This window comes from Macaca fascicularis, chromosome 2 (genome assembly GCF_037993035.2).
Source record: "Macaca fascicularis isolate 582-1 chromosome 2, T2T-MFA8v1.1".
NCBI lineage: Eukaryota > Metazoa > Chordata > Mammalia > Primates > Cercopithecidae > Macaca > Macaca fascicularis.
Genome location: NC_088376.1, coordinates 111,489,333 through 111,514,471, shown reverse-complemented (window position 1 = coordinate 111,514,471; position 25,139 = coordinate 111,489,333). Strand labels below are relative to the sequence as shown.

The following is a 25,139-nucleotide window of genomic DNA, read 5'->3' as shown; positions in this document are numbered from 1 at the left end:
CGGGCGCGGTGGCTCAAGCCTGTAATCCCAGCACTTTGGGAGGCCAAGACGGGCGGATCACGAGGTCAGGAGATCGAGACCATCCTGGCTAACCCGGTGAAACCCTGTCTCTACTAAAAAATACAAAAAACTAGCCGGGCGCGGTGGCGGGCGCCTGTAGTCCCAACTACTCGGGAGGCTGAGGCAGGAGAATGGCGTGAACCCGGGAGGCGGAGCTTGCAGTGAGCTGAGATCCGGCCACTGCACTCCAACCTGGGCAGCAGAGCGAGACTCCGTCTCAAAAAAAAAAAAAAAAAAGAAAGAAAGAAAATAGATCAAAAGGTAATTTAGCTGTCTCCAGATCTCATAGGAGAAATTGATACGATAAGAACAGGCCGGGCGTGGTGGCTCATGCCTGTAATCCCAGGGCTTTGGGAGGCTAAGGCAGGTGGATCATGAGGTCAGGAGATCAAGACCATCCTGGCTAACACGGTGAAACCCCGTCTCTACTAAAAATACAAAAAATTAGCCAGGCGTGGTGGCAGGCGCTTGTAGTCCTAGCTACTCGGGAGGCTGAGGCAGGAGAATGGTGTGAACCCGGGAGGTGGAGCTTGCAGTGAGCCGAGATCGCGCCACTGCACTCCAGACTGGGAGAGAGAGTGAGACTCCGTCTCAAAAAGAAAAGATGAGAACAATCCTGGCTGGGCGCAGTGGCTCGCGCCTGTAATCCCAGCACTTTGGGAGACCAAAGTGGGCAGATCAGTTGAAGTCAGGAGTTTGAGACCAGCCTGGCTAACATGACGAAACCCTATCTCTACTGAAAATACAACAGTTAGCCAGATGTGGTGGCAAGCACCCATAATCCCTGGTACTTGGATGGCTGAGGCACAAGAATTGCTTGAACCTGGGAGGCAGAGGTTACAGTGAGCTGAGATTGTACCACTGCACTCCAACCTGGGCAACAGAGAGTAATACTCTGTCTAAAAAAAAAAAAAAAAAAAAAGGCCGGGCGCGGTGGCTCAAGCCTGTAATCCCAGCACTTTGGGAGGCCGAGGCGGGTGGATCACGAGGTCAGGAGATTGAGAACATCCTGGCTAACACGGTGAAACCCCGTCTCTACTAAAAATACAAAAAAAGTAGCCGGGCGTGGTGGCGGGTGCCTGTAGTCCCAGCTACTCGGAGGCTGAGGCAGGAGAATGGCGTGAACCTGGGAGGCGGAGCTTGCAGTGAGCCGAGATCGCACCACTGCACTCCAGCCTGGGTGACACAGCGAGACTCCGTCTCAAAAAAAAAAAAAAAAAAAAAAAAATCCTTATGTGTCAATCCATTTTGCAGCAATAAATGAAAAAGCTGAGAACTTATAAAGATTGTGTAAACCTGGGCAACATAGCAAGACCCCATCTCTAAAATAAATTTAAAGATTAGCCAGGTGTGGTGGCATACCCCTGTAGTTTCAGCTACTCTGGAGGCTGAGGCAGGAAGACTGCTTGAGCCCAGGAGTTTGGGTTGCAGTGAGACATGATCCCACTACTGCACTCCAGCCTAGGTGGCAGGGCGAGACCTTATCTCAAAAAAAAAAAGATCTGAAAACTGTATAGTCAGTGTTCGGTCATAGGTGGGGGATTCCCATTCTGGAGGGTATGCATATGATAGAAGCAGAGATGCAGAACCCTCCCCCAGAAGGGGTGGTTTGGGGAATTCTCTTTCAGGAAAGAAAGTTGAGCATTAAGCCTAACACTGCCTGAGGGCCAGCACTAGCGTTCCTCCCATCCCCACCACCAACTCCTGACATGCACACAAGAAAACGGCTGCTTTTAAAAATGGTTATTTTGAAATACAAAAATTAGCTGGGTGTAGTGGTGCATGCCTGTAATCCCAGCTACTCAGTAGACTGAGGCACGAAAAGGGCTTGAAACTGGGCAGAAGTTGCACTGAGCCAAGATCGCGCCACTGCCCTCCAGCCTGGGTGACAGAGCGAGACTCAGTCTCAAAAAAAAAAGGAGGCCTATTTTGATAATCAGGGAAAATATATGACAATTAGAAATCATGAATATGGCACAATGACAACATGGATTTGCACACAATGAGAAGATAAGGGAAAATACAGAAACGTAGTGCTTAAAAAATGTTGCTAATGGCCAAGAATATATAGCCTTCCACCTCACAGGAGCAGAGTTAGCCAAACACTGAACATTATGCGGAGGAAAGACAAGAGAAATTTTGAAAAGAGAGCAAGAGATCTTGGGACTGTTCCTTCTCCTGTCATGTCTCCTCCTGTCGTGTGTCCCTGGCCACCCTCCTGCTGCCAGGGTCGGGTGCTGAGCTGACCCTGTGTTTTCTCTCCTGAAGGCAGTGTGCCCTGGCAGCTCTCCGTGACGTCCGGCGATTCCTTAGTGAGGAGGGGGGACATGTGGCGGTGAGTGTGACACCCTGGTGACAGCTGGGAGTGACACATGGGAGCCCACCCACATCTGTGCCTTTGCTCATCAGGCATCTGGAGGGGAAGGCAGGGTGTGTGTGCCCCAGATGCCCTGGGTGCCAGCCCTTGGGAGGAAGTCTACAACAGCTATGCAGGAGGAAGCGAGAGACTGGATGTGGGCCAGGAGTTTCCCTCTGGGCATGTGGTGGCCGCACTTGACCCTGCAGGACTTCCCTCTGGATACTTGTATTGTTGGCCACCCCAGAAGTTACAGGCATCAGGTTGCCTAAGTCTTTAGTAAATGTGATTTTTCCTGGTGTGGAGAGAGTCCTGCCCAGCATTACTGGTTGTTGCAGGAACCCACCAAATCCTGGGTTAAGGGGATTCCACCCGTGTGTTGGCCCCCCTAGTCAGATGGAAGGGCGGAACAGGGTTGAGCTGGGGTGTCTGTGGGAAAGGGCTCTACCCCAACCTTATATAGTCAAACACAGGGTCTGTTCTTTCCCTTCCTTTTCCTTCTTGGAGTCATGCCTTCCGGAGTTCTCTGTCCCCAGCTACAATCTGTGCCTGTAGCACAGCCATTGCCCTTCTCTCTCCTGGGTTGAATGTTCTGCCTATGGATCCCACATCATCTTCTCCTAGACTTACTGATTTGTTTCGTTGAAGCACATTCACCAGTAACTTCCTGAGAAGGGTGCTTGGGGAGGTAAATTGTGTGAGACCTTGCATGTCTGAAGTGTCTTTTTTTAATCCTCACATTTGATGGTTGGGTATAGAATTCTAGGTGGAAAGTGCTTTTCCCTTAGAACTTCTACAACATCACTCTGATGTCTTATGGCTTCTAGTGTGGCTGTGGAGAAGTCTCACGTCATTCTGATTTGCTGATCTTCCTAAAAGCTTCATCTCTGAGAGGGAGCTGAGAATTTCTCATGCCCCTTCCTCTTGGGAGGCCTTTAGGGTCTTCAAGGTGATGTGGTTTGTGGTGGGTCTTCTCTCCTCCACCACACATGGTCCTAGGGGGCCCCTTTTCATCATAACACTCTTGTTGTCCAGGTTATGGAAATTGTCATGTATTATTTCTGTGACAAATCACCTCTGCCTCTTTCTGGCAACTCACTCCATCCCTACTCTCATTTTCTGAGCTGCTTTTTCTAGAACTGGTGGCTGCATGCTAGCTTGATTCTTTTTTTTTTTTTTTTTTTTGAGACGGAGTCTCGCTCTGTCGCCCAGGCTGGGGTGCAGTGGCCGGATCTCAGCTCACTGCAAGCTCCACCTCCCGGGTTTACGCCATTCTCCTGCCTCAGCCTCCGAGTAGCTGGGACTACAGGCATGTGCCACCATGCTTGGCTAATTTTGTATTTTTCATAGAGACAGGGTTTCACCTTGTTGCCCAGGCTGGTCTCAAGTTCCTGGTCTCAAGCAATTTGCCTGCCCCAGCCTCTGAAAGTGCTGGGATTATAGGCATGAGCCACTGCACCTGGCCCAAATTCCTTTTTTTTGTTTGTTTGTTTGATTTACTTTCTGTTTTTCTTGTTAAAGGTTTTGCTGGAGTGTCCAGTGAGCCCTGGCTGGATGCCCTTTTTAAAAAAATGATGCTGGGCTAACATGGTAGCTCGTGCCTGTAATCGCAGCACTTCGGGAGGCCAAGGCAGGAGGATTGCTTGAGCCCAAGAGTTTGAGACCAGCCTGGGCAACATAGTGAGACTCTGTGTCTACAGAAAATTTTTTAAATTAGCCAGCTGTGGGCCAGGCACGGAGGCTCACGCCTGTAATCCCAGCACTTTGGGAGGCCGAGGCAGGCAGATTATGAGGTCAGAAGATTGAGACTATCCTGGCTAACACAGTGAAACTTCGTCTCTACTAAAAAAATACAAAAAATTATCCAGGCATGGTGGCGGGTGCCTATAGTCCCAGCTACTCAGTAGGCTGAGGCAGGAGAATGGCGTGAACCTGGGAGGCGGAGCTTGCAGTGAGCTGAAATCATGCCACTGCACTTCAGCCTGGGTAACAGAGCAAGACTCCATCTCAAAAAAAAAAAAAAAAAAAAATTAGCCAGGTATGGCTGGGCACAGTGGCTCACTCCTGTAATCCCAGCACTTTGGGAGGCCAAGGTGGGCAGACCATGAGGTCAGGAGTTCCAGACCAGCCTGGCCAACATGGTGAAACCTCATCTCTACTAAAAATACAAAAATTAACCAGGTGTGGTAGCACATGCCTGTAGTCCCAGCTACTCAGGAGGCTGAGGCAGGAGAATTGCTTGAACCAGGGAGGTGGAGCAATTCTCCACCTCCACCTCCAAATTCTTGCAGTAAGCCGAGATCACGCCACTGCACTCCAGCCTGGACGACAGAGCAAGACTCTGTCTCAAAAAAAAAAAAAAAAAAAAAAAAAAAATTAGCCAGGTATGGTGGTACATGCCTGTAATCCCAGCTACTTGGGAAGCTGAGGTGAAAGAATCACTTAAGCCCAGGAGGTTGAGGCTGCAGTGAGCTATGATTGCTCCACTATATTCCAGCCTGGGCGACAAAGGGAGACCCTGTCTCAAAAAAAATTTTTTTTAAACAAAAACAAAAAATGATGCTGTAACCCAGGTGTGGTGGTGCACAATTGTAGTCCCAGCTACTCAGGAGGCTAAGTTTAGGGGATCTCTTGAGCCCAGAGGCTTGAGGCTGCAGTGCATATGATCTTGCCTGTGAATAGCCATTGCACTCCAGCCCAGGCAACACAACGAGACTCCATCTCTGAAAAGAAAACAAAAACTTAAAAAATAAAAAAATGATGTTGTTAAAAAAACGGCTTAGACATGCTGGTGGGTGGGCCGCATCAAAGGATGCTTCTCAAAGAGCTCCAGATGGGTCAGTGCCCAGCTGGATGGGGTTGGGAAGGGGGCCTGGGCCTCCAGCTCTTCTTTATCAGCCAGCCAGTCTTCCCATTTCCTCCCCACCTTTGTCCCTTTTCCTAGCAATGCCAGCACACCCTCCTGAGTTCTCTGGTCCTGCGCAGGTGGTGTGAACTGGTTGGCGAGCACCTGTGTTTGGTTTCCTCCATGACTTTGAGTCCGTCACCATGGATCTATCTGACAGAATGTTGTAGATGCCTCCATCTCCTGTCCTCTCTTTTTCTCTTTATCTTTCCGTTCCCATTTTACTGGGGTGTCAAGATGGAGTAGAAATAAAAGTAGGTTCAGTTCACCAGGTTTAACTGGTTTCACTGAAATTCCTGTTGGTCAAACACAAACTGAGTGCCCATTGTGTGCAGAGCAGCACTGAGTAGGTTCTTCTGTGCTAAAGATCTGCTCCCCTGCTGGGAGCATAGGCATCCTCTCCTTCCATCTTCCTTGGGTCATTCTCTCCAAGGAAGGGGAGGGCCAGCCCAGCCCTTGCAAGTCTGAAGGAGACCGGCCAGGCAGGTGGCCCTGGCAGCAGCTGGTCCTTGTAAAAAACCAGTCCCCAGAGAGCCTGTGCTGCAGCCCTCAGGTGACTCCTACCTTCCCCAGGGCCAGAGGCTGAGTTAACCCTAGTTTGGTCCTAGGTTTTTGATGCCACAAACACCACCCGAGAACGGAGAGCGACCATCTTTAATTTTGGAGAACAGAATGGCTACAAGGTGAGGCCTCCTTGGCTCCTCTCCTTGGTGGAACTGTGGCATGCCCCCTGCCCTCCAGGGCTCCTTTCACCGCCTGCTGATGCATAAGGGGCATGGGGCTGGCATGGCTCCTGAGTGTAATTTGGGATGAGAAGGGCTGTCTCCACCTGGGGTTTGCTTTCCAGAGGGAAGGGGGTTTTGGTGGGAGAGTCTAGGATAGGGCAGCACCTGCTTTAGCTCCGGACTCCTTGACCCTGCCTCCAGCCCCCTGAAGCAGGGTTTCAGGGCCTGGCTGCTGGTCAGCATGGGCCTCGGGGGATGGAGAGCTCCGAGCAAGGCAGGAGGCCCTGAACATGTCCGTGTTCCTCCCTCCCACCATCCCGGCGCTTCTGGTCCTGCCGCAGACCTTTTTTGTCGAGTCCATCTGTGTGGATCCTGAGGTCATAGCTGCCAACATCGTGGTGAGTGGTGCATCTGACCTTGTCAGAAGGTCGTGTGTGACAGGGACATCCCTTTTCAGGTTTTGGCTAATCTTAATTTGATCTTGAACCTTGCGGGGGGTAGGGAGGCAGTGTAACATCAAATGCTGGGTCAGGTGAGCCTTGCACTCTGTGGACCACTGTGTGGAAGGCTGGGTGGCTGGTGGACATTCACTCACCCCTCCTCCCCATCGTAACCACCTGGACACTAGGAGAGCACCTTCAGCAGGGGTGGGAGGGTGGGTGAGGGGCATGTTTTATATTTCAGAGAAAGAAAGACTCATTCTTCCCTTCTCCTCCCCCAGTTTATCTCAGGAATGGCCATCTGGGTCTGGGGAAATGAGAGTTCAGGGTGGGGAAAGGCCTCTAGGCCTCCCCCGTACCCACAAGGATGAGGGACTTCAATCCCTGGACCCTTAGTGATATCCTCTCTGCACTCATATGAGAACTCAGACCAGGGAGCTGCTGGACCAGCCCCCAACCTCAGCTTCCAGCCTCAGGTCCCCGCCCTGGTCTCTGGCCCAACCTCCTCCAGCCCCCTGCACCGCAGTCTCCTTGGTCTCTGGCCCCGCCTGGCTTCTGACCCTGGTATGTCCTTGCTCTGTGCCTGGCTCCGGCAGCAAGTGAAACTGGGCAGCCCTGACTATGTTAACCGCGACAGTGACGAGGCTACCGAGGACTTCATGAGGCGCATTGAGTGCTATGAGAACTCCTACGAGTCGCTAGATGAGGACCTGGATAGGTGAGTCAGGGCAGCGCCGGGCCCTGCAGCTGCCATGGCGGGCAGCAGGGGTCATACTTGGTTGCCTCCTGTGGCTCCCCATGGTGGTGGCTGGGGGACCAAAAAGCAGAGATGGTCTGATTTTCTTGTTTATTTCCTTGGGGCAGAAATTTTTGGCCAGAGGTGACTTGCAGAACACCTGCTACCTCATCCGAAACTCTGCGAGTCAGGATTTTATACTATTCCATCATGAAATCAAGCCGAATTTCTATGCAGGGGGTCTTAAAGCAGGGGTTGGCAAATATTTTCTGTCAAAGATCAGAAAGTAAATATTGTATTTAGACCTTGGAGGATGTACAGCCTCTGTTGCAGGCACTTGCTCTGCTGTCACAGTACAAATGAAACATAGATGATATGTAAATCAATGGGTATAGCTGTGTTCCAGTAAAACTTGATAAAAACAGCCCGCAACTGAATTTGACTGTCTGGCCATAGTTTACCAAATCCTGTCTTACAGAACACATGGGGCAGTGGGCTGGGTAAATAATAATGTGAAGTATTACATCACAGAATGTAATACTTGGTGAAGTATTACAGTCATCATTATAACTCGTCATTGTGGAGAGACATGGGAAAATATAACACTGCATTCAGTGAAAAGGCTGGAATACAAACTTGTGCTTGGGTTCTATAATTCTATAAGCATCTGTAATACAGGCTAGGCAGAGTGGCTCATGCCTGTAATCCTAGCACTTTGGGAGGATGAGGCGGGAGGATTCCTTAATCCCAGGATTTTGATACCAGCCTGGGCAACATGGTGAAACCCTATCTCTACAAAAAATACAAAAATTAGCCTGGCAGCCGGGCACGGTGGCTCACGCCTGTAATCCCAGCACTTTGGGAGGCCGAGGTGGGTGGATCACAAGGTCAGGAGGTCGAGACCATCCTGGCTAACACAGTGAAACCCCGTCTCTACTAAAAATACAAACAAATTAGCTGGGCGTGGTGGCGGGCACCTGTAGTCCCAGCTACTCGGGAGGCTGAGGCAGAAGAATGGCGTGAACCCGGGAGGTGGAGCTTGCAGTGAGCCGAGATCACGCCACTGCACTCCAGCCTGGGCGACAGAGCGAGACTCTGTCTCAAAAAAAAAAAATTAGCCTGGCGTGGTGGCGCACCCCTGTTGTCCCAGCTACTCAGGAGGCTGAGGTGGGAGAATCACCTAACCCCAGGGAGGTCAAGGCTGCAGTGAGTTGTGATTGCACCACTGCACTCCAGCCTAGGTGACAGAGTGAGACCCTGTCTCAAAAACAAAAAAAGGATGCACATAAACCAAGAAACATAAGCAACTCTGAGATGAATGCTTTTGGGGTGTGCATAGAGCAGTGTCCTCAGCTGGGTTCTGGAGCCAGCCCAGGCTGGGCCTGAGCTGAATGGCCTCTGCCGCCTGGGTCTCTCTGTGGCTTTCATGGTTCCCCCACACAGCATTTCTTTTCATGGTTCTATGGTGTGATCCATTTGTCTGGAGTGGTGGTTTGTCAGTAAGCATTGCTCTTGCTTTTATGGTGGTGTCATCACGACACCCCCAAACCAAGGTCTCAAGGTCCAGACAGTGAGAGCTCAACTGAGAATATCCAGAGGACTCTCAGCCTGAACCAGAGCCCACCGTGCACCCCCACACCCTGCACCCCCACAGAGACTGATCAGTGTGCTGTCCAAGCTGCAGTGCCATACGGATCCAGAGCACGGAAAGTGGCTGAGCTGGACTTATCGGCTGCCACCACCGGCACCATCCTCCTGTGCTTCTTGTCTCGTCTACCAGCTGCCCAGGGTGGGGTGTGGCAGCTGCTCAGCACACTTGGATGACCTGGACTGGGCTGTAGTGGGAGGAGGTCACGGGAAGGAAAGGCCAGGTCCTTGGATGGCTGGCCAGGAAGAGTGGGGGCGTGGAGCGTTTGCCAGCTACTCTCAAGTCAACAACCCTGGGGAAACCTGTCTCTTGGTTCAACTTACAGACAGTGTGTTGAGAACTCGGAGGTAGGCCAGAGGGGCCCCAGGGACACATGAGCAGTGGAGAAAGTCATGATGTGGTATGGCGGACCCCCAACTTTGGATGTCACCTTTGGGAAGCATGATGAGTGATGAGCACCTCCCATCTCCTGTCTCCCACAGGGTTTGCCTGTGCGTCAAACTCACTGTGTTGCTCCCGCCTCACCCCCATCACTTGCACACCAGCTGACGGTCCTGAGGGTTGTAATCTCTGGTGGTCAGAGGTGCAAGGCCTCGCAGCGACTCTGTGGCTGGTCAGACGTGCTCTGTGAGGACCCTGGCCACACTCACAGGCTTCTTTCTACCTTCTCTGTGGACAGGGACCTGTCCTATATCAAGATCATGGATGTGGGTCAGAGCTACGTGGTGAACCGTGTAGCTGACCACATCCAGAGCCGCATCGTATATTACCTCATGAACATCCACGTGACCCCCCGCTCCATCTACCTCTGCCGGCACGGGGAGAGTGAGCTCAACCTCAAGGGCCGGATTGGCGGGGACCCAGGACTGTCCCCCCGGGGCAGGGAGGTCAGTGCATGTGTGCCTGCGTGTGCACATGGGCCTGCATTTGTACCTCTGCATGGCTAGGTTTATGCATGTGTGTGTGTGCTGGGGCTGGGCTCCCATTCTTTTTTTTTTCTTTATTTTTTATTTGTATTTTTTGGGGGTGGGGCTTCCATTCTTTTAATGTGCAGTCGAGGTGAATGACCTTCATTCAGCCTAGAATCTTCCCATCATGTAAGGAAGGTCACCAAGCAACAGGCAAATCTCTGGTGTCCGTGTGAACTGTCACTCGCTGAGCCCCTTTTGTCAGAGGCATGCCACCCTTGGAGCGACTTGAGTCCATACAGTGTAGCAGATGGCTGTGTCGCAGTCCAGGGGAGATAGTGAGACCTCAGTGGTCACGAAGCACAGGGCACCTGGTTGTGGGGAGACAGTGGCCCTGATGAGTCACAGCTGGAACTGCGCTACTGTGCTCAGGGTCTGGGAGGGTGGACAAGAACAGCACTGTGTTCTTGTGTGTCAGCATGTGTGTCATTGACAAGTTAGTTCATGCTTTTTACCAAACCTGTAGTGAGCGTTCAAGGTGAGGATGATCTCATGAACCCTGCGGCTGTGGGATGCTTTAAGGGCATCCCAGGACCTGTGGGTCTGAGTTTGCTTATGATGTATTTCAGTTTGCCAAGAGTCTGGCCCAGTTCATCAGTGACCAGAATATCAAGGATCTGAAGGTCTGGACAAGCCAGATGAAGAGGACAATCCAGACGGCTGAGGCGCTAGGTGTGCCCTATGAACAGTGGAAGGTCCTCAACGAGATTGACGCGGTAGTTACCGTCCCTCCCTCCCTGTCTGCTTCCCGGACACCGCAGGGCCGATGCATCGCATTGTAACAACAGTGACCATTGCTCCCCTTGGGCAAAGGAGAGGAGAGAGAAAGGATACAGGAACCTAGGGGCTGGGAGCAGAGAGGAAAGGGCAGCCTAACAGGATGGGACCTTGGGTGAGCCCTAGACCATTCTCAGGAGTGAGCCTGGGAATTGACACCTCAACCTTACTCTCCTCCCTCCCTGTGGCCTCCTGCTAGGGTTCCTCATGGTCTAGCTCAACAAGAAATCAGCGGCCAGGGGAGCTTGGTAGCTGCAGTCAGCCATAGCCAACCTGCCAGGGATCTGGAGACACAAATGAGGTGAACCAGCACGGCCTTTGTCTCTTTAAAGATGCTGTTCTGGCCCGGAGCGGTGGCTCACGCCTGCAATCCTAGCACTTTGGGAAGCTGAGGTGGGCTCATCACCTGAAGTCAGGAGTTTGACTCCAACCTGGCCAACTGTCCAGTATCATCCCATAGGTCACTGAACTTCTGGTTTTTTTCTTTCTTCTGTTCATTTTTTCTCAGTCTTTTTTTCCTTCCGAGCTTTAGTTCACTTGTCTTTACTTCTGCATTTTTATTTATTTATTTATTTATTTATTTATTTATTTATTTTTATTTTTTTTTTTTTTTTGAGACGGAGTCTCGCTCTGTCGCCCAGGCTGGAGTGCAGTGGCCGGATCTCAGCTCACTGCAAGCTCCGCCTCCCGGGTTCCCACCATTCTCCTGGCTCAGCCTCCCGAGTAGCTGGGACTACAGGCACCCACAACCGCGCCCGGCTAATTTTTTGTATTTTTTAGTAGAGACGGGGTTTCACCGTGGTCTCGATCTCCTGACCTTGTGATCTGCCCGCCTCAGCCTCCCAAAGTGCTGGAATTACAGGCGTGAGCCACTGCGCCCGGCTACTTCTGCATTTTTATTAAACCCATCCAGTGAACTTTTCATATCAGATGTGGTGTTTCAAAGCTCCGGGAATTCCACTTTTTTCCTTTCTTGAATCTTTCATTATTTCTTCATGGTGCTTGGCTCTGAAGTCCAGGAAGTGCCTCTGGGCAGTAAGCTGCTGCCTCTTCCCCTCCGCTTGCTTCCCTTTTCTCAAGGATCACAGTCCTGCCTAGTCTTGTGTCTAAAAACAGTTGTTTGATTTGTCCTTTTATTTATTTATTTATTTATTTGAGACGGAGGTTTGCTCTTGTTGTCCAGGCTGGAGTGCAATGGCACGATCTCGGCTCACTGCCACCTTCGCCTCCCGGGTTCAAGTGATTCTCGTGCCTCCGCCTCCAGAGTAGCTGGGATTACAGGCACCCGCCACCACACCAGCTAAATTTTGTATTTTTAGTAGAGACAAGGTTTCACCACATTGGCCAGGCTGGTCTTGAACTCCCGACCTCAGGCGATCCACCCGCCTCGACCTCCCAAAGTGCTGGGATTACAGGTGTGAGCCACGGCACCCTGCCATTTTGTCCTTTTTTAAATAATAGTTGTTTTTGTTGGGGCCAGAGCAAATCTGGTACCAGTTGCTCCATCGTGGCTTGGTCTGTATTATGGGTGGTTCCCATTTCAATATGAAAAGTTTTGCTGTGGATATATACTTTGACTAATCTGAATATTACCACCCCTGCTTTTGTTTTTCCATTTTTTTTTTTTTTACTGTAGTAAAATACACATAACATAAAATTTATCATCATAGCTGTTTTGAAGTGTACATTTCAGGGCTATGAAGTATATTTACAATGTTACGCAACCATCACCACCATGCATCTGCAGAACTCTTTTAATCTTGTAAAACAGAAACTCTGTACCCATTGAACAATAACTCAAGCCAGATGTGTTGGTTCATACCTGTAGTCCCAGGTACTTGGGAGGCTCAGGTGGGAGGATTGCTTGAGCCCATGAGTTTGAGGCTGTAGTGTGCTATGATTGCATTCACCAATGGCCCTTGCACTCCAGCCTGGGCAACATATGAGACCCCATCTCTAAAAAAATTTAAAAAAGAAAAACAATAACTCTATTTGCTACTCCCAGCCCCTGGCAACCACTTTGTCTTTATGACTTTGACTACTTTATACACCTCATGTAAGTGAAATCATATAGTATTTGTCTTTTTGTAACTGGTTACTTCAGTTAGCGTAACATCCTCAAGGTTCATCCAGGTTGCAGCTTGCACAAGAGTTTCCTTCCCCCTTTTTTTTTCAAGACAGCATCTCACTCTGTCACCCAGGCTACAGTGCAATGCAGCAATCACTGCAGCCTCAAACTCCTAGACTCAATGATTCTCTTGTCTTAGCCTCCTTTGTAGCTGGGACTAGCAAGTGTACACCACGATGCCTAGCTAATTCTTTTATTTTTTGTAGAGAAGGGAGGCTCGCTATGTTGCCCAGGCTGGTCCCAAACTCCTAGCCTCAAGCGATTCTACCACCTTGGCCTCCCAAAGTGCTCAGATTACAAGTGTGAATCACCACACCCAACCTGAAGAATTTTCTTCCTTTTTAAGGCAGAATAAGATTCTATTGTATACCACATTTCCTGTATCCATTCATCTGCCAATGGACACTTGGACAGCTTCCACTTTTTAGCTATTGTGGATAATGCAGCTATGAATATGGATACAAATGTCTCTTTGAGACCCTGCTCTCAATTCAGTTGTTTTTGGTATAGACCTAGAAGTAAAATTGCCAGATCCTATGGTAATTCTGTTTTTATTTTTATTTTATTTATTTATTTATTTTTGAAACGGAGTCTTGCTGTGTCACCCAGGCTGGAGGGCAAGGCGCGATCTCAGCTCACTGCAACCTCCACCTCCCTGGTTCAGGCAATTCCCCTGCCTCAGCCTCCCGAGTAGCTGGGATTGTAGGCGCACACCACCACGCCTAGCTAATTTTTTTGTATTTTTAGTAGCAACAGGGTTTCACATGTTGGTCAGACTGGTCTCAAATTCCTGACCTCAGGCGATCCACCTGCCTCAGCCTTCCAAAGTGCTGGGATTACAGGCATGAGCCACCGTGCCCGGCATCTGCTTTTATTTTTTTGAGGAACTGCTGTACTGTTTCCCATAGCAGCTGCATCATTTTACATTTCTACCAGAAGTGTACACGAGTTCCAATTTCTCCACATCCTCGTCAACACTTGTTGTTTTCTTTTCTTTTCTTTTTAAATAGTAGCCATCCTAATGGGTGTGGTATTGCATTGTGGTTTTGATTTGTTATTCCTGCTTTCTGTCCATATAATTTTTTCTTTTTCTTTTTTTTTTTTTTTAGCGACAGAGTCTTGCTCTGTTGTCCTGGCTGGAGCTCTATGGCACCATCACAGTTCACTGCAGCCTTGACCTCCCAAGTTCAAGTAATCCTCCTACCTCAGCCTCCCAAGTAGCTAGGACTACAGGCGCACATCACTGTGCCCAGCTAAATTAAGAAAAAAAAATTTTTTTGGCCAGGTGTGGTGGCTTATGCCTGTAATCCCAGCACTTTGGGAGGCCACAGTGGGCAGATCACCTGAGCTCGGGAGTTCGAGACCCAGGAGGTGGAGGTTGTGGTGAGCCAAGATCCTGCCACTGCACTCCAGCCTGGGCAACAAGAGCAAAACTCCCTCTCAAAATTAAAAAAAAAAAAAAATTTCTGCCTCCCAGTTTCAAGTGATTCTCCTGCCTCAGCCTCCTGAGTAGCTGGGATTACAGGAATGAGCCACCAAGCCTGGCTAATTTTGTATTTTTAGCAGAGATGAGGTTTCTCCATGTTGGTCAGGCTGGTCTCAAACTCCTGACCTCAGGTGATCCCACCTTGGCCTCTCAAATTGCTAGTATTACAGGCGTGAGCCACTGCACCTGTCCTAAATTTAAAAAATTTTTAGAGATGTGGTCTTGCTATGTTGCCCAGGGTGGTCTTGAACTCCTGGGCTCAAGCGATCCTCCTTCCTTGGCCTCCCAAAGTGCTGAGATTACAGGCATGAACCACCATGCCCAACCTGTCCATATTTTTTTATTTTATTTTTTTCCCTTTTATTTTTAACATTTTTGTATCATTTTCTTTAGAATAAAGAGCATAGGCCAGGCGCAGTGGCTCATGCCTGCAATTCCAGCACTTTGGGAGGCTGAGGCGGGCAGATCACTTGAGGCCAGGAGTTCGAGACCAGCCTGGTCAACATGACAAAACCCCGTCTCTTCTAAAAATACAAAAAATTAGCCAGCCATGGTGGCCTCTGCCTGTAATCCCAGCACTCAGGAGGCTGAGGCAGGAGAATTGTTTGAACCCAGGAGGCGGAGGTTGCAGTGAGCTGAGATTGCACCACTGCACTCCAACCTGGGCAACAGAGCGAGACCCTGTCTCAAAAAAAAAAAATAAGATGGAAGCTTTCTCTGTCTTCCTCTTCACTTCCTTCTGTGCCTTCACCAGAATAATCTTTCATGTCTAAATTTCTACTAACAGTCTCTTTAAGACAGTCTAAGCTTTTTATCGTGCACCACAAAATTCTTCCAGCCTCTACCCACTATCCAATTTCATAACCACTTCCACATTTTTAGTTCTTTATTACAGCAGCCAGCAGCACTTCACTTCCTGGTACCAAAATACGTGTTAGTATTCAAGTGTGGTGGTGCACGCCTGTAGTCCCAGCTACTTGGGAGGCTGAGGTGAGAGGATCACCTGAGCCTGGGAAGTTTGAGGCTGCAGTGAGCCAAGATCACACCACTGGACTCCAGTCTGGGTGACGGAGTAAGACTGTCTCAAAAAACAAAATGAAACAAAACAAAAGAACCACTAAATATAAAAAAAAGTATGTATTAGTTTACTAGGGCTGCTGTAACAAAGCACTACAGATGAGTGGCTTAAAATGACATGAATTGATTCTCTCACAATTCTGGAGGCTGGAAGTCTGAAATGAAGGCCTCAGCAGGGCTGTGCTCCCTCTGAAGGTGCTAATAAAGAACCTTCCTCATCTCTTCCTAGTTTCCAGTTGTTGTCAGCAATCCTTGGTATTTCTTGGCTCATAGCCTCATCATTCCAATCCCACCTCTGTCCGCTGGCTGTCGTCACATGGCTTTCTTCCCTATGTGTGTCTGTCCGTGCCTTCACATGGCATTCTTTTTTTTTTTTTTTTTTTTTTTTTTTGAGACGGAGTCTCACTCTGTTGCCCAGGCTGGAGTGCAGTGGCACGATCTCAGCTCACTGCAACCTCTGCCTCCCAGGTTCAAGAGATTCTTCTGCCTCAGCCTCCCAACTAGCTGGGACTATAGATGTGTGCCACCACACCCAGCTAATTTTTGTATTTTTTTAGTGGAGACGGGGTTTCATCATATTGGCCAGGCTGGTCTCAGACTCCTGACCTTATGATCCACCCGCCTCAGCCTCCCAGAGTGCTGGGGTTGCAGGCATGAGCCACCGCACCTGGCCTACATGGCGTTCTTAAAAGGACACCAATGATTGAATTTAGGACCCACTCTAATACAATATGTCCCCATCTTTTTTTTTTTTTTTTGAGAGAGTCTCACTCTCTGCCCCAGGCTGGAGTGCAGTGGTGCGATCTCGGCTCACTGCAATCTCCACCTCCTGGGTACGTGTGATTCTCCTGCCTATAGGCGTGCGCCACCACACCTGACTAGTTTTTGTATTTTTAGTAGAGATGGGGATTCATCATGTTGACCATGCTGGCCTTGAACTCCTGATCTCAGGTGATCCACCTGCTTCGGCCTCCCAAAGTGCTGGGATTACATGCCCAACCAACTTTTCTTTTTTTTTTTTTTGAGAGGGAGTCTCTCTGTTGCCCAGGCTGGAGTGCAGTGGCCCAATCTCAACTCACTGCAACCACTGCCTCCTCCACCATGTTGGCCAGGCTGATCTTGAACTCCTGACCTCCTCAGCCTCCCAAAGTGCTGGGATTACAGGCATGAGCCATCATGCCCGGTCAGCTTTTTTTTGTTTTTTTTTTTTTAATGGCATTTGTAGAAGATGATCTATGCTGTGTGTGTGTATGTGTGTGTGTGTGTGTATCCCAAATAACACAAGTGAAGTTTTCCTTCATAGTTTGCATAACAACCTATACTCACGAGAAGTATTTTCACAGCACAGAAAAGAAAAAACACATAGCATCTCTGTATGTATTGGATGGGTGATGGATAGGTGGACAAGGCTGTCCTGGTAGCTTTTTACAAACAAGGAACCACCAATGATCAGTGTTCCTAGAGGGCCTCCCTTCCCTGGACAGGTTTCTGTTCCCTTTGCCCAGGAAATGCCCATGAATTTGGTCTCCTCTGCTTGATGCTGCCTCACCCCAAACACCCCCAAGGCTTGTCTTCTAGGCATTGTAGGAGGTGTGATGACTGTGGTATCTCCCTAGGGCGTCTGTGAGGAAATGACCTATGAGGAAATTCAGGATAATTATCCACTGGAGTTCGCCCTGCGGGACCAGGACAAGTACCGGTACCGGTACCCTAAAGGGGAGGTACGTGGGATTTGGGGCTTAGTCCCAGCCACCTACCGCCCGCCTGGGAGTACCACCTGTGGCTGAGGGCCTATGGGGCTCTACAGGGGCTGCGGGGGTAGCAGAAGGGGCCTGGTCTCAGAGGCAGGCCAGCCTGGGTGTGTGGTTCATTTCCACCCCTTCCCAGCTGTGCGGCCCAGGCCTTAGTCCCTTCCTCAGGTGTGGGGTGGGCAGTACCGTGTAGGGCAGACCTTCAACCCGGAGACCTTTGGCTCCCTGCTCTCCATTCTTGTCTTTCCCCTTCCCAGGGGTGGAGAATTCGGAAGGGCAGGGCCTGAGGTGGGGGGTCTGTGGGGTTAGGCTTTCCTGGGACCCCTATAGACAGTGAGCTGTCCCCTGGAATTCCCAGGCCAGCTCCTTTCCCAGGGAGTTGTCGGCCCTTACCAGGGTGCTCAAATGGCTGGGGAGTTGGGGAGACCATGGCAGACCTGGGACTTGGGTCTCAGCTCATTCGCGTCCCTGTCTCGGGCCTCACCCTTCCTTTGGATGCTTCCTTTTGTCACAGGCTGAGCCCATCCTCCCTGTGGCTCCAGGCACCACCCCCAGCCCTGGCACCAGACCCGGGGAGACCTTCCACACATGAGTTGGCTACCACAAGCCACTGCACTTGTCACCTTCTCTGACAGAGGTCAGCCCCAGCCCCAGGTCAGAAACTGAGGGTCACCTTGACTGAGGCATTTCCTTCCAATTCCAGGAGGTGGCCTGGGGCAGGGGCCAAATAAAAATACCCCCCATCAACACACATATGTACACGTATATGTACACATGTAGAAGTACCTCCACCCAGAAACTAGGCTCACAGGCCCCTATACTGTACCATCCTCAGGATAGTATAGCTCTTGGAAACATTAATTATTCCCCACATCATGTTGTGAGGCCAAGTTCAGATTTAGAACTAACCCAGATAACGGTCAGGAGAAACAAAGCAGCTGGCTGCTCAAACTTGAGAATACAGGGAGGAGAATTGGTTGAGAAATTCATGTTACCAAAAGAACTGATCTAGGATTTTCTCAGAACTACCAGGAGCTGGCACAAATCAGTGTGTCATTCTTGCTTCCTAATCAAAGCTCGGGGTACATTCAATTCCGACTGCTGGAGGCCATTTTTGAAGGACCACTCATTGTGTGCAGAAGGATGAAACTGATGAAAATCTAAACCTGCGAGGTCGAGAGGCCCAGCAGGGGCCCAAACCGTACATCGTGGCAGGCATAGGAGGAAGATACTGGGCAGGTAGACTGAGGATAGTTCCTGGGGACCCCAACTGTTTCTGATGAGTCACACTCCAGAAAGTTCCTGGTCTTTGCTCTCTTCCCCTGCACTTTTGTTGGTACACTCTCTTTGCTGTGGGCTGGAAGCAGGCAGAGTCTTCTCCAGTCACATTAATTCCATAGCTGAGGATTCAGTGCAGAGCTCCATGGGTGAGCACTGAGGTGGACCCTGGGATGGAGCCTGAGGCCTAGCTCTGCACTCTCAATCCTACCAGAACCTGGCCCTGAGATGGGAAAGGTGGCCCCTTTCCTTAGCTGCCCACCCCCATGCCCTCAGAAGGCTAGGCTGGAGGAGGCCCAGTCACAGCTTCCCAGAATGGTGAGCAGCTGCAGGAGTGGTAGGTGGCCCAGTGTCCGGGATGTGTCTGTCCCTCCCCCGGAGCTGGGCCTGAGGGACACCTCTCTGCTTGCCCTTGCAGTCCTACGAGGACCTGGTCCAGAGACTGGAGCCTGTCATCATGGAGCTGGAGAGGCAAGAGAATGTGCTAGTCATCTGCCACCAGGCTGTGATGCGCTGCCTGCTGGCCTACTTCCTCGACAAGGCAGCAGGTGCGGGCCATGCCCTGGGGGAGGTGGGAGGGTTGTGTGAGAAGGTAGGCACTGTCACCAGGCATTTCTGGTGTGCTAGCCATCCCCCTCTGTGTCTACAGAACAGCTGCCCTACCTCAAGTGTCCACTGCACACAGTCCTGAAGCTGACCCCTGTGGCATACGGTAAGGAAGCTTCCTGAACATTGACCATGGGTAGCCATGACCTTGGATCTCTGCACAGTTCCATGATTTTCTCCAAATTCCTGGAAAATTGTGTTAGGAACCCATTCCTTCACCCACTACCCCACTACCTTTCCCAATATGTTTTTCTTCTTTCAGACGGAGTCTTGCTCTGTCACCCAGGCTGCAGTGCAATGGCGTGATCTCGGCTCACTGCAACCTCCACCTCCTGGGTTCAAGTGATTCTCTTGCCTCAGCCTCCCGAGTAGCTGGGATTACAGGCGCCTGCCGCCATACCCAGCTAATTTTTGTATTTTTAATAGAGACAGGGTTTCACCATGTTGTCAGGCTGGTCTCGAACTCCTGACCCTAGGTAATCTACCTACCTTGGCCTCCCAAAGTGCTGGGATTACAGGCATGAGCTACCGTCATGAGCTACCATCCCCAGCCCTAATTTGCCTTTAAAAAGTTTGTTGTGGGGCCGGGCGCAGTGGCTCACGCCTGTAATCCCAACATTTTGGGAGGCCAAGGCGGGCGGATCACAAGGTCAGGAGATCGAGACCATCCTGGCTAACATGGTAAAACCCCGTCTCTACTAAAAATACAAAAAAATTAGCCGGGCATGGTGGCGGGTGCCTGTAGTCACAGCTACTCAGGAGGCTGAGACAGGAGAATGGCGTGAACCTGGGAGGCGGAGCTTGCAGTGAGCCTATATCGCGTCACTACACTCCAGCCTGGTCGACAGAGTGAGGCTCCGTCTCAAAAAAAAAAAACTTTGTCGTGAAAAAGTTTATGTGGCCACACAGAAGGCCTCCCCAGTGACTTTGCTTACCCATTGCCTACCTGCATGAGGGGCTTTTCTACTGATTTTTCCAAACCCCCACAAGGCCCCATGGTCCCCAGGGCCTGGACTTTATTCTGGGTGCAGGGCAGTGTGAGTCCCACCCCTGCCTCTTGCTATACCAGCAGAGACCTCAGGCAACTTCATCTCTCAGGTCTTAGCTCCTCACCTTTAACACAGGTGCTCTTGGGGGAATGGCTGTGAAGCCCAGTGGCAGCTGATGTCACTCCACTGTGTGATAATGGCCTCATCACCCATTGCACTGTGCACCTGGCACGTGGTTGACTGGGACTTGCATGGTAGAGTTGGGATGTGGGTGGTTTGGGGGCCCTGAAGACTTTGAGAGCCAGTGACCTCACCTTAGGCCTGCTGCTCCCCCGATCCCTCTCGGCCCTGGGGTTGGGGAGCCTGGGGCCTCTGTGTGGCCCTGTCTGGGCCGCCATATATGGATAAGTATGGGTCTGGCAGGGTGTCTCGTCCTTCCTCCCGGGGCTCCCCAGAGCTGCCTAAAGTGGAAGAACTAGAGTGAGGCTGAGATGGCTGCTCCATTCCACACACCCAAACCCCCCTCCAAGAGAAGTTTCTAGCTTCTGCGGCTCAGCTGCCTTTCAGGAGTGGGGATGGATTTGCATCTTCCCTTTGGCAGGTTGTAAAGTGGAGTCCATATTCCTGAATGTGGCCGCTGTGAACACGCACCGGGACAGGCCTCAGGTAGCAATGGGGTCACTGCTGGGGTAGTGGGGTGTTCCTGATGTGGGGGTGTCCAGACTGCACATCCTCCAGGGCCAGGCCCAGCTGGGGCACCTGCCAGAGGGAGCTTGAATCTTCTGCCAAGACTGTTGTCCTATCAGCAGGGTGGGGCCTGCATCAGCCCTTCCCAAGGCACCTGCCCTGGCGATGGGGAAATCCCTGATGCTGAGCCACCAGGCTCAGGAGTGCCTGAGCTTGGGTGTGGTTGGACCCCCAGGACCTGAGGAGCCACAGGGCTCCCCAGCAGCTCCTTGGAGGTCTAAGTCAAGGGGGCCCTTGGGCTCAGTGAGAAAGAGGCTGGAGGCTAAGAATGAGGCTTACTCTTCCCACTCCCCATCCCTGCAGCCGAGGCCTCATGAGCCCCTTTTCTAACCACAGCACCTTTAAAAATTAAAATGGGATCATGCGCTTTTGGGGAAAGGGCCATGCAGATGCTGAAGGGGCCTCCGCATGGGGTGGAGACCTTGGTCCAGAAGAGCAGTCACCACCTGTGCTCCCCAAGTGCCTTGTGGAAAGTAGAAGCTCCTCAGAGTGTAGCTCAGAACCACTCGGTCCCATGTGGGGTCCCTCTACAATGGTGGCTCCCTCTCCCATTGGGGCCAAGGGTCGGACCTACACTTCTGGGAGCCCTGGTCCCAGTTCCTGGAGTCCATTGCACGGAGAAGGCTCCTGGGCCTCAGTGATGCCTATTGCCATCCATGATGGGGCCTGCTTCGGCTCTGGGTCCCTGCTGAGGGTGCAGGCCTTGAACTGGACCAGGACATCTGGCCTTGGACCTCATAGCATAGCTGTGTAGATGTGTCCTGTCCCTTCCCAACACCACTGCCCCCAAGCAGGACCAGTTACCCTGCAGGCCTCTCTTCCCATTGCTCTGAGAGTCCGTGCATGTCTTGGCCAAGTTCAGCCCAGGCCCAATTTAGTACCCACAAGTCACAGGGGAAGGCACCTCCCAACTGGCATCCTTTGGGCCAAGGAAGGCCCAGATGGCACTGGGCCCCCAGTGCTGACAGAGTGATGGTAAGAGAGGCCCCTGGGCCTGGCAGCCCTTGGGAGCTGACCCTGCCAGTCCATCACCATAGTGTGACTGACGGTCACTCGGCCCACTATGGGTGGGTGCTTCTCAGAGGCAAACTGCTACTAACCCCAGGTTCCTTGATGGCTCCCTTCCAGCCCATCCGTTGGGGCAGGCTGTGGTGGAAAAGGGGTGCCTCAGGAAGCCTGCCCAGCAATAAGAATTATACCTGCCCCTACAATTCCAGGGGCCGGTCCTATGAGCCCAGGCTATGGGCCATGGGGGCCATGTCTCCCTGCAGATCTGGGCATGTCATGTTGCATAAGGCAGCAGCTCAGGTCATCAGTGACCTGCTCCTGCAGGTGATGGTTCCAGGGCCCACAGCTGGGAGGAGGGCCACCAGGCTCGGGGGAACATAAGACAGCCTCAGAGATCTAAGGGAAGTTTCAGATTCCCTGTTCCTCAGGCCTGAGACACCCTGAGCCCGACAGGCCAAGGATGGGACTGAGCTCTGCAAGTTGGTGGGGGCTGTCTATAGCTGAGGGCTTCAGGAGGCCCTGTGCCCCAGTTCTGAGGGGACAGACCAGGCTGTAGACCAGGAAATGCCCTTAGGCTTCTGGGGCACCTCTGACACCTGTGTGCCCACCCTTTAAACCAGGATGGAGGCACCCCCAGGAGCTGAACCCCATCCCTGCCCCAAAAATGAGGATAAAATCCCCAAGCCAGGCATTCCTCCTCAATTGACCCAGCCCTAAGATAGGAGGAGGTAGCAGCCTTGCTTTGGGTATTGCCTGACCTGGCTGCAGTGGAGCAGAAAACGTGGTGGCATCCTCCACCGCACCTTTGTTCTATTGTCCGTCCACCCACTGTGTGGCACGAAGCTCTTGGCCATGCATTCTCAGGGAAGCTTGCGTTCTAGAGTCTTGCGGCCAAGGCTGCTACAGTGAGAATGTGAAGCCTGACGAGCCACAGTGATAAGGAAGGTAGACAGCAGGCCTCTCATCTATTCCTGCTATGGAGTGAACGCTCTGTGTTTTTATTGTACAGAACGTGGACATCTCAAGACCTCCAGAGGAAGCCCTTGTCACGGTGCCTGCTCACCAGTGACCACGTTCATCCACTGTGACCACTAGGCAGGCACTGGTCTCTGCAGAGGGGGTCATTCCAGGCCCTCCAGTGTGTGTGACAGTCACCGTGCCATGCAGGGATATTCTTGAAGCCACATATGGCTGGCGGAACCCAGAACCCCCGCCCCAGCGCACCTGGCTCTTTGTTGACAGTCGGCAACAAGGTTGTGCATGGCTCCTGACCTGCTGCTAAGAGTCACTTGACCAGACTGCATCTGCATGGGCTGTGCGGAGGTTGCCCAGCCCCAGGTTCTTCCGGCGCAGCTCTTAGGTGTTCACTCTCGCCAGCTCAGTTGGCTTTGTGAAGTGTGAAACCCTACAATGTGAAAGGAAAGTGCTTGCTGTGATGTTCCTACTGTGGCCCAGCTGCCCAGCGTGGACCTGGTGACTCTCCGCAGGGCCTCTACCATCCTCTCTGTGGCCACTGCCTGAGCCAGAGGCCAGGTGTTCATGGGGCCCTGAGCTTCTGCTGCCTCTGGTAAGAGGGAGAGCCCTTCCCATCCTTACCCACCAGGAACTAGAGCCCCAACCACAGCAGATGCTTCCCAGGCAGCCACTGGCCAGGCCCTTGTATCCATGTCACCCTTATTTGCAGGCATTCATGGAAGCAATGCGCTTGCTTCGGCACATTGCAATGCACAGAAATGTGCAGGCAGGGGGGCAGTTGTGGTCGCCCCTACCCTGTTGTGCATGTACCCGGCTACTTAGGTATGCTTAGGGGAGCTGGTGGCCAGGGATGCCCCTTCAGGCCTGCTCTCACAGTAAAACCACCTCAAGACAGGGTAGGCATACGAGTTCCCTTCCTGGTGCACACACCGAAGTGCTCGAGGGAGAGGCTGCCGCCCCCTCTCCCCTTCCCTGGCTGTGAACACTGGCAGCCGATGGGGAGGTGGCCTCTCACCTGTTGCTGCCTGTGTCCACACAGGAATGTACACTGGTGGCAGAGACATGCATTTGCCATAAATGATTCAGAAACACTTGTATGGTCCTGTAAAACTTTTCTGGTGTTTTTTGACTTCTGCCTGTGGGCCTGAGTAAGGGAGAAGGCAGACCCATAGGCAGTCCCTGGGCAAGGGAGGATTTTCCCAGCTGCAGCACAGCTTTCCATTCATGTGCATGTGAGTCTGGTGAAAATGGCCTTGTGTAGTCCAGTGTCTGTCATGCCCCTGAGTTCTTGTGGTCCCAGAGAGGCAGCCTGGGCAGTCTGTTTACAGCTGGCAAACACTGGCTGGCAAGTTGTGGTGCTGGGTCAGAAAGTGTCTGGACTGGTAATCGGGTGCCCTGCTGTCCACAGGTGGACTCTGGGGAAGCCAGGCCCCTGGATCCCAAGTCCTTTGTGTCTGGAGCCTTACCTGGCCTGTGCCTGGAACGTAGCACATCTTTCCAGCCTCCCAGGGCTTTGCAGCCTGCAGATGCCACCTGCCCCTGAGAGAAGTTAGCATCCCTGGCCCTGGCTGGTGGTCTCTCATCCTTGTGTGCTGCTCTCCTAAGAGATGTCCAAGGCGGAGCAGGGGCAGGATCCTCCTTCCACACTCATCTGTCAGAGCCCCAAACCCTTTAGACCCACAGCCCAAGGACCATGCCACTCCCTTTGGGGCATGGGGACTGCAGCCTTTGCTTCTGTGTCTTTTGGAGTTTCGGTGACTTTTGTCACCTGGACACACTCAATTGTTAGCCATAGTGGGTCCCCTTGGTCAGCAACAGTGCATGTACCTCTGGATGTCACCTGAGGTGAGACCACCGAGGCCTTTTCTCTCTATGTACAGAGGGGAGTTAGGAGCTGCTGGACTGGATGCATTACAAGGACTGGGGACACGGCAGAGGGACATCCAGGGATCAGGGCATGAGTGGGGACAGCCCCCCGGCCTCTGCCCTGGCATGGTCTCCACATGGGCTGTGGCATGGCTGATTGGCTGCCACATTTCGGCCATGTGGGCTGGTGTGCCCATGTTGCAGGTATTTTCCCGAGTTCCCCAGAATGGATGGTATCGAATCTCAGCCACATGCAACACTGTGTCCAGCATTCTTTGCAATAAATACTTTTTAAAATATAATCTCAGGTTGTATTTGATAGCCAGTTCTCCATTTGTGAAGTGTTTTTTTTTTCTGGCCTGCTTTGTCGATGCCTGGTGCTGTGGTCTTCCTCGAAGGTCTGTGTTGGGATCCTTGGTTCAGCTTCCACCCCCATGTTCACTCTCACTGAAGAGGAATGGTGCTGCCCTGGAGTAAGCCCTGGCCTGGCACACGTGGGCAGGGGCCTGAGTCTTCCCTGGGCTGACCTGGGGTATGGGGCCGTTGTCCCTGAACAAGAGGCAAATGTGGAGGGGGCGGTGAAGCTGGAGTGGAGCACTGTTAAGGGAAGGAT

General features: G+C 51.7%; 1 protein-coding gene across 22 annotated transcripts in view; it reads left to right on the top strand.

Annotated features, from left to right (window-relative positions):
* PFKFB4 (6-phosphofructo-2-kinase/fructose-2,6-biphosphatase 4) overlaps positions 1-24,825 on the top strand; it is a 42,544-nt gene extending 17,719 nt beyond the window's left edge. For 4 of the 22 annotated variants that reach the window (XM_015445326.4, XM_045386287.3, XM_015445329.4 and 1 more), the window contains 11 exons: positions 2,329-2,395; positions 5,930-6,004; positions 6,388-6,444; positions 7,083-7,204; positions 9,550-9,757; positions 10,408-10,554; positions 16,923-17,027; positions 18,754-18,883; positions 18,985-19,047; positions 20,532-20,596; positions 22,695-24,825. In XM_015445326.4, coding sequence (XP_015300812.3) covers positions 2,329-2,395; positions 5,930-6,004; positions 6,388-6,444; positions 7,083-7,204; positions 9,550-9,757; positions 10,408-10,554; positions 16,923-17,027; positions 18,754-18,883; positions 18,985-19,047; positions 20,532-20,596; positions 22,695-22,754 — 1,099 coding nt within the window. In that variant the 3' untranslated portion in view covers positions 22,755-24,825. Of the gene's footprint in view, positions 1-2,328; positions 2,396-5,929; positions 6,005-6,387; positions 6,445-7,082; positions 7,205-7,350; positions 8,033-9,248; positions 9,271-9,549; positions 9,758-10,407; positions 10,555-10,947; positions 11,009-16,922; positions 17,028-17,571; positions 17,712-18,753; positions 18,884-18,984; positions 19,048-20,531; positions 20,597-22,694 lie in introns of those variants that run through there. The other 18 variants (XM_074032052.1, XM_074032048.1, XM_074032047.1 and 15 more) reach the window with 14 other exon arrangements.
* The last annotated feature ends 314 nt before the right edge of the window (positions 24,826-25,139 follow it).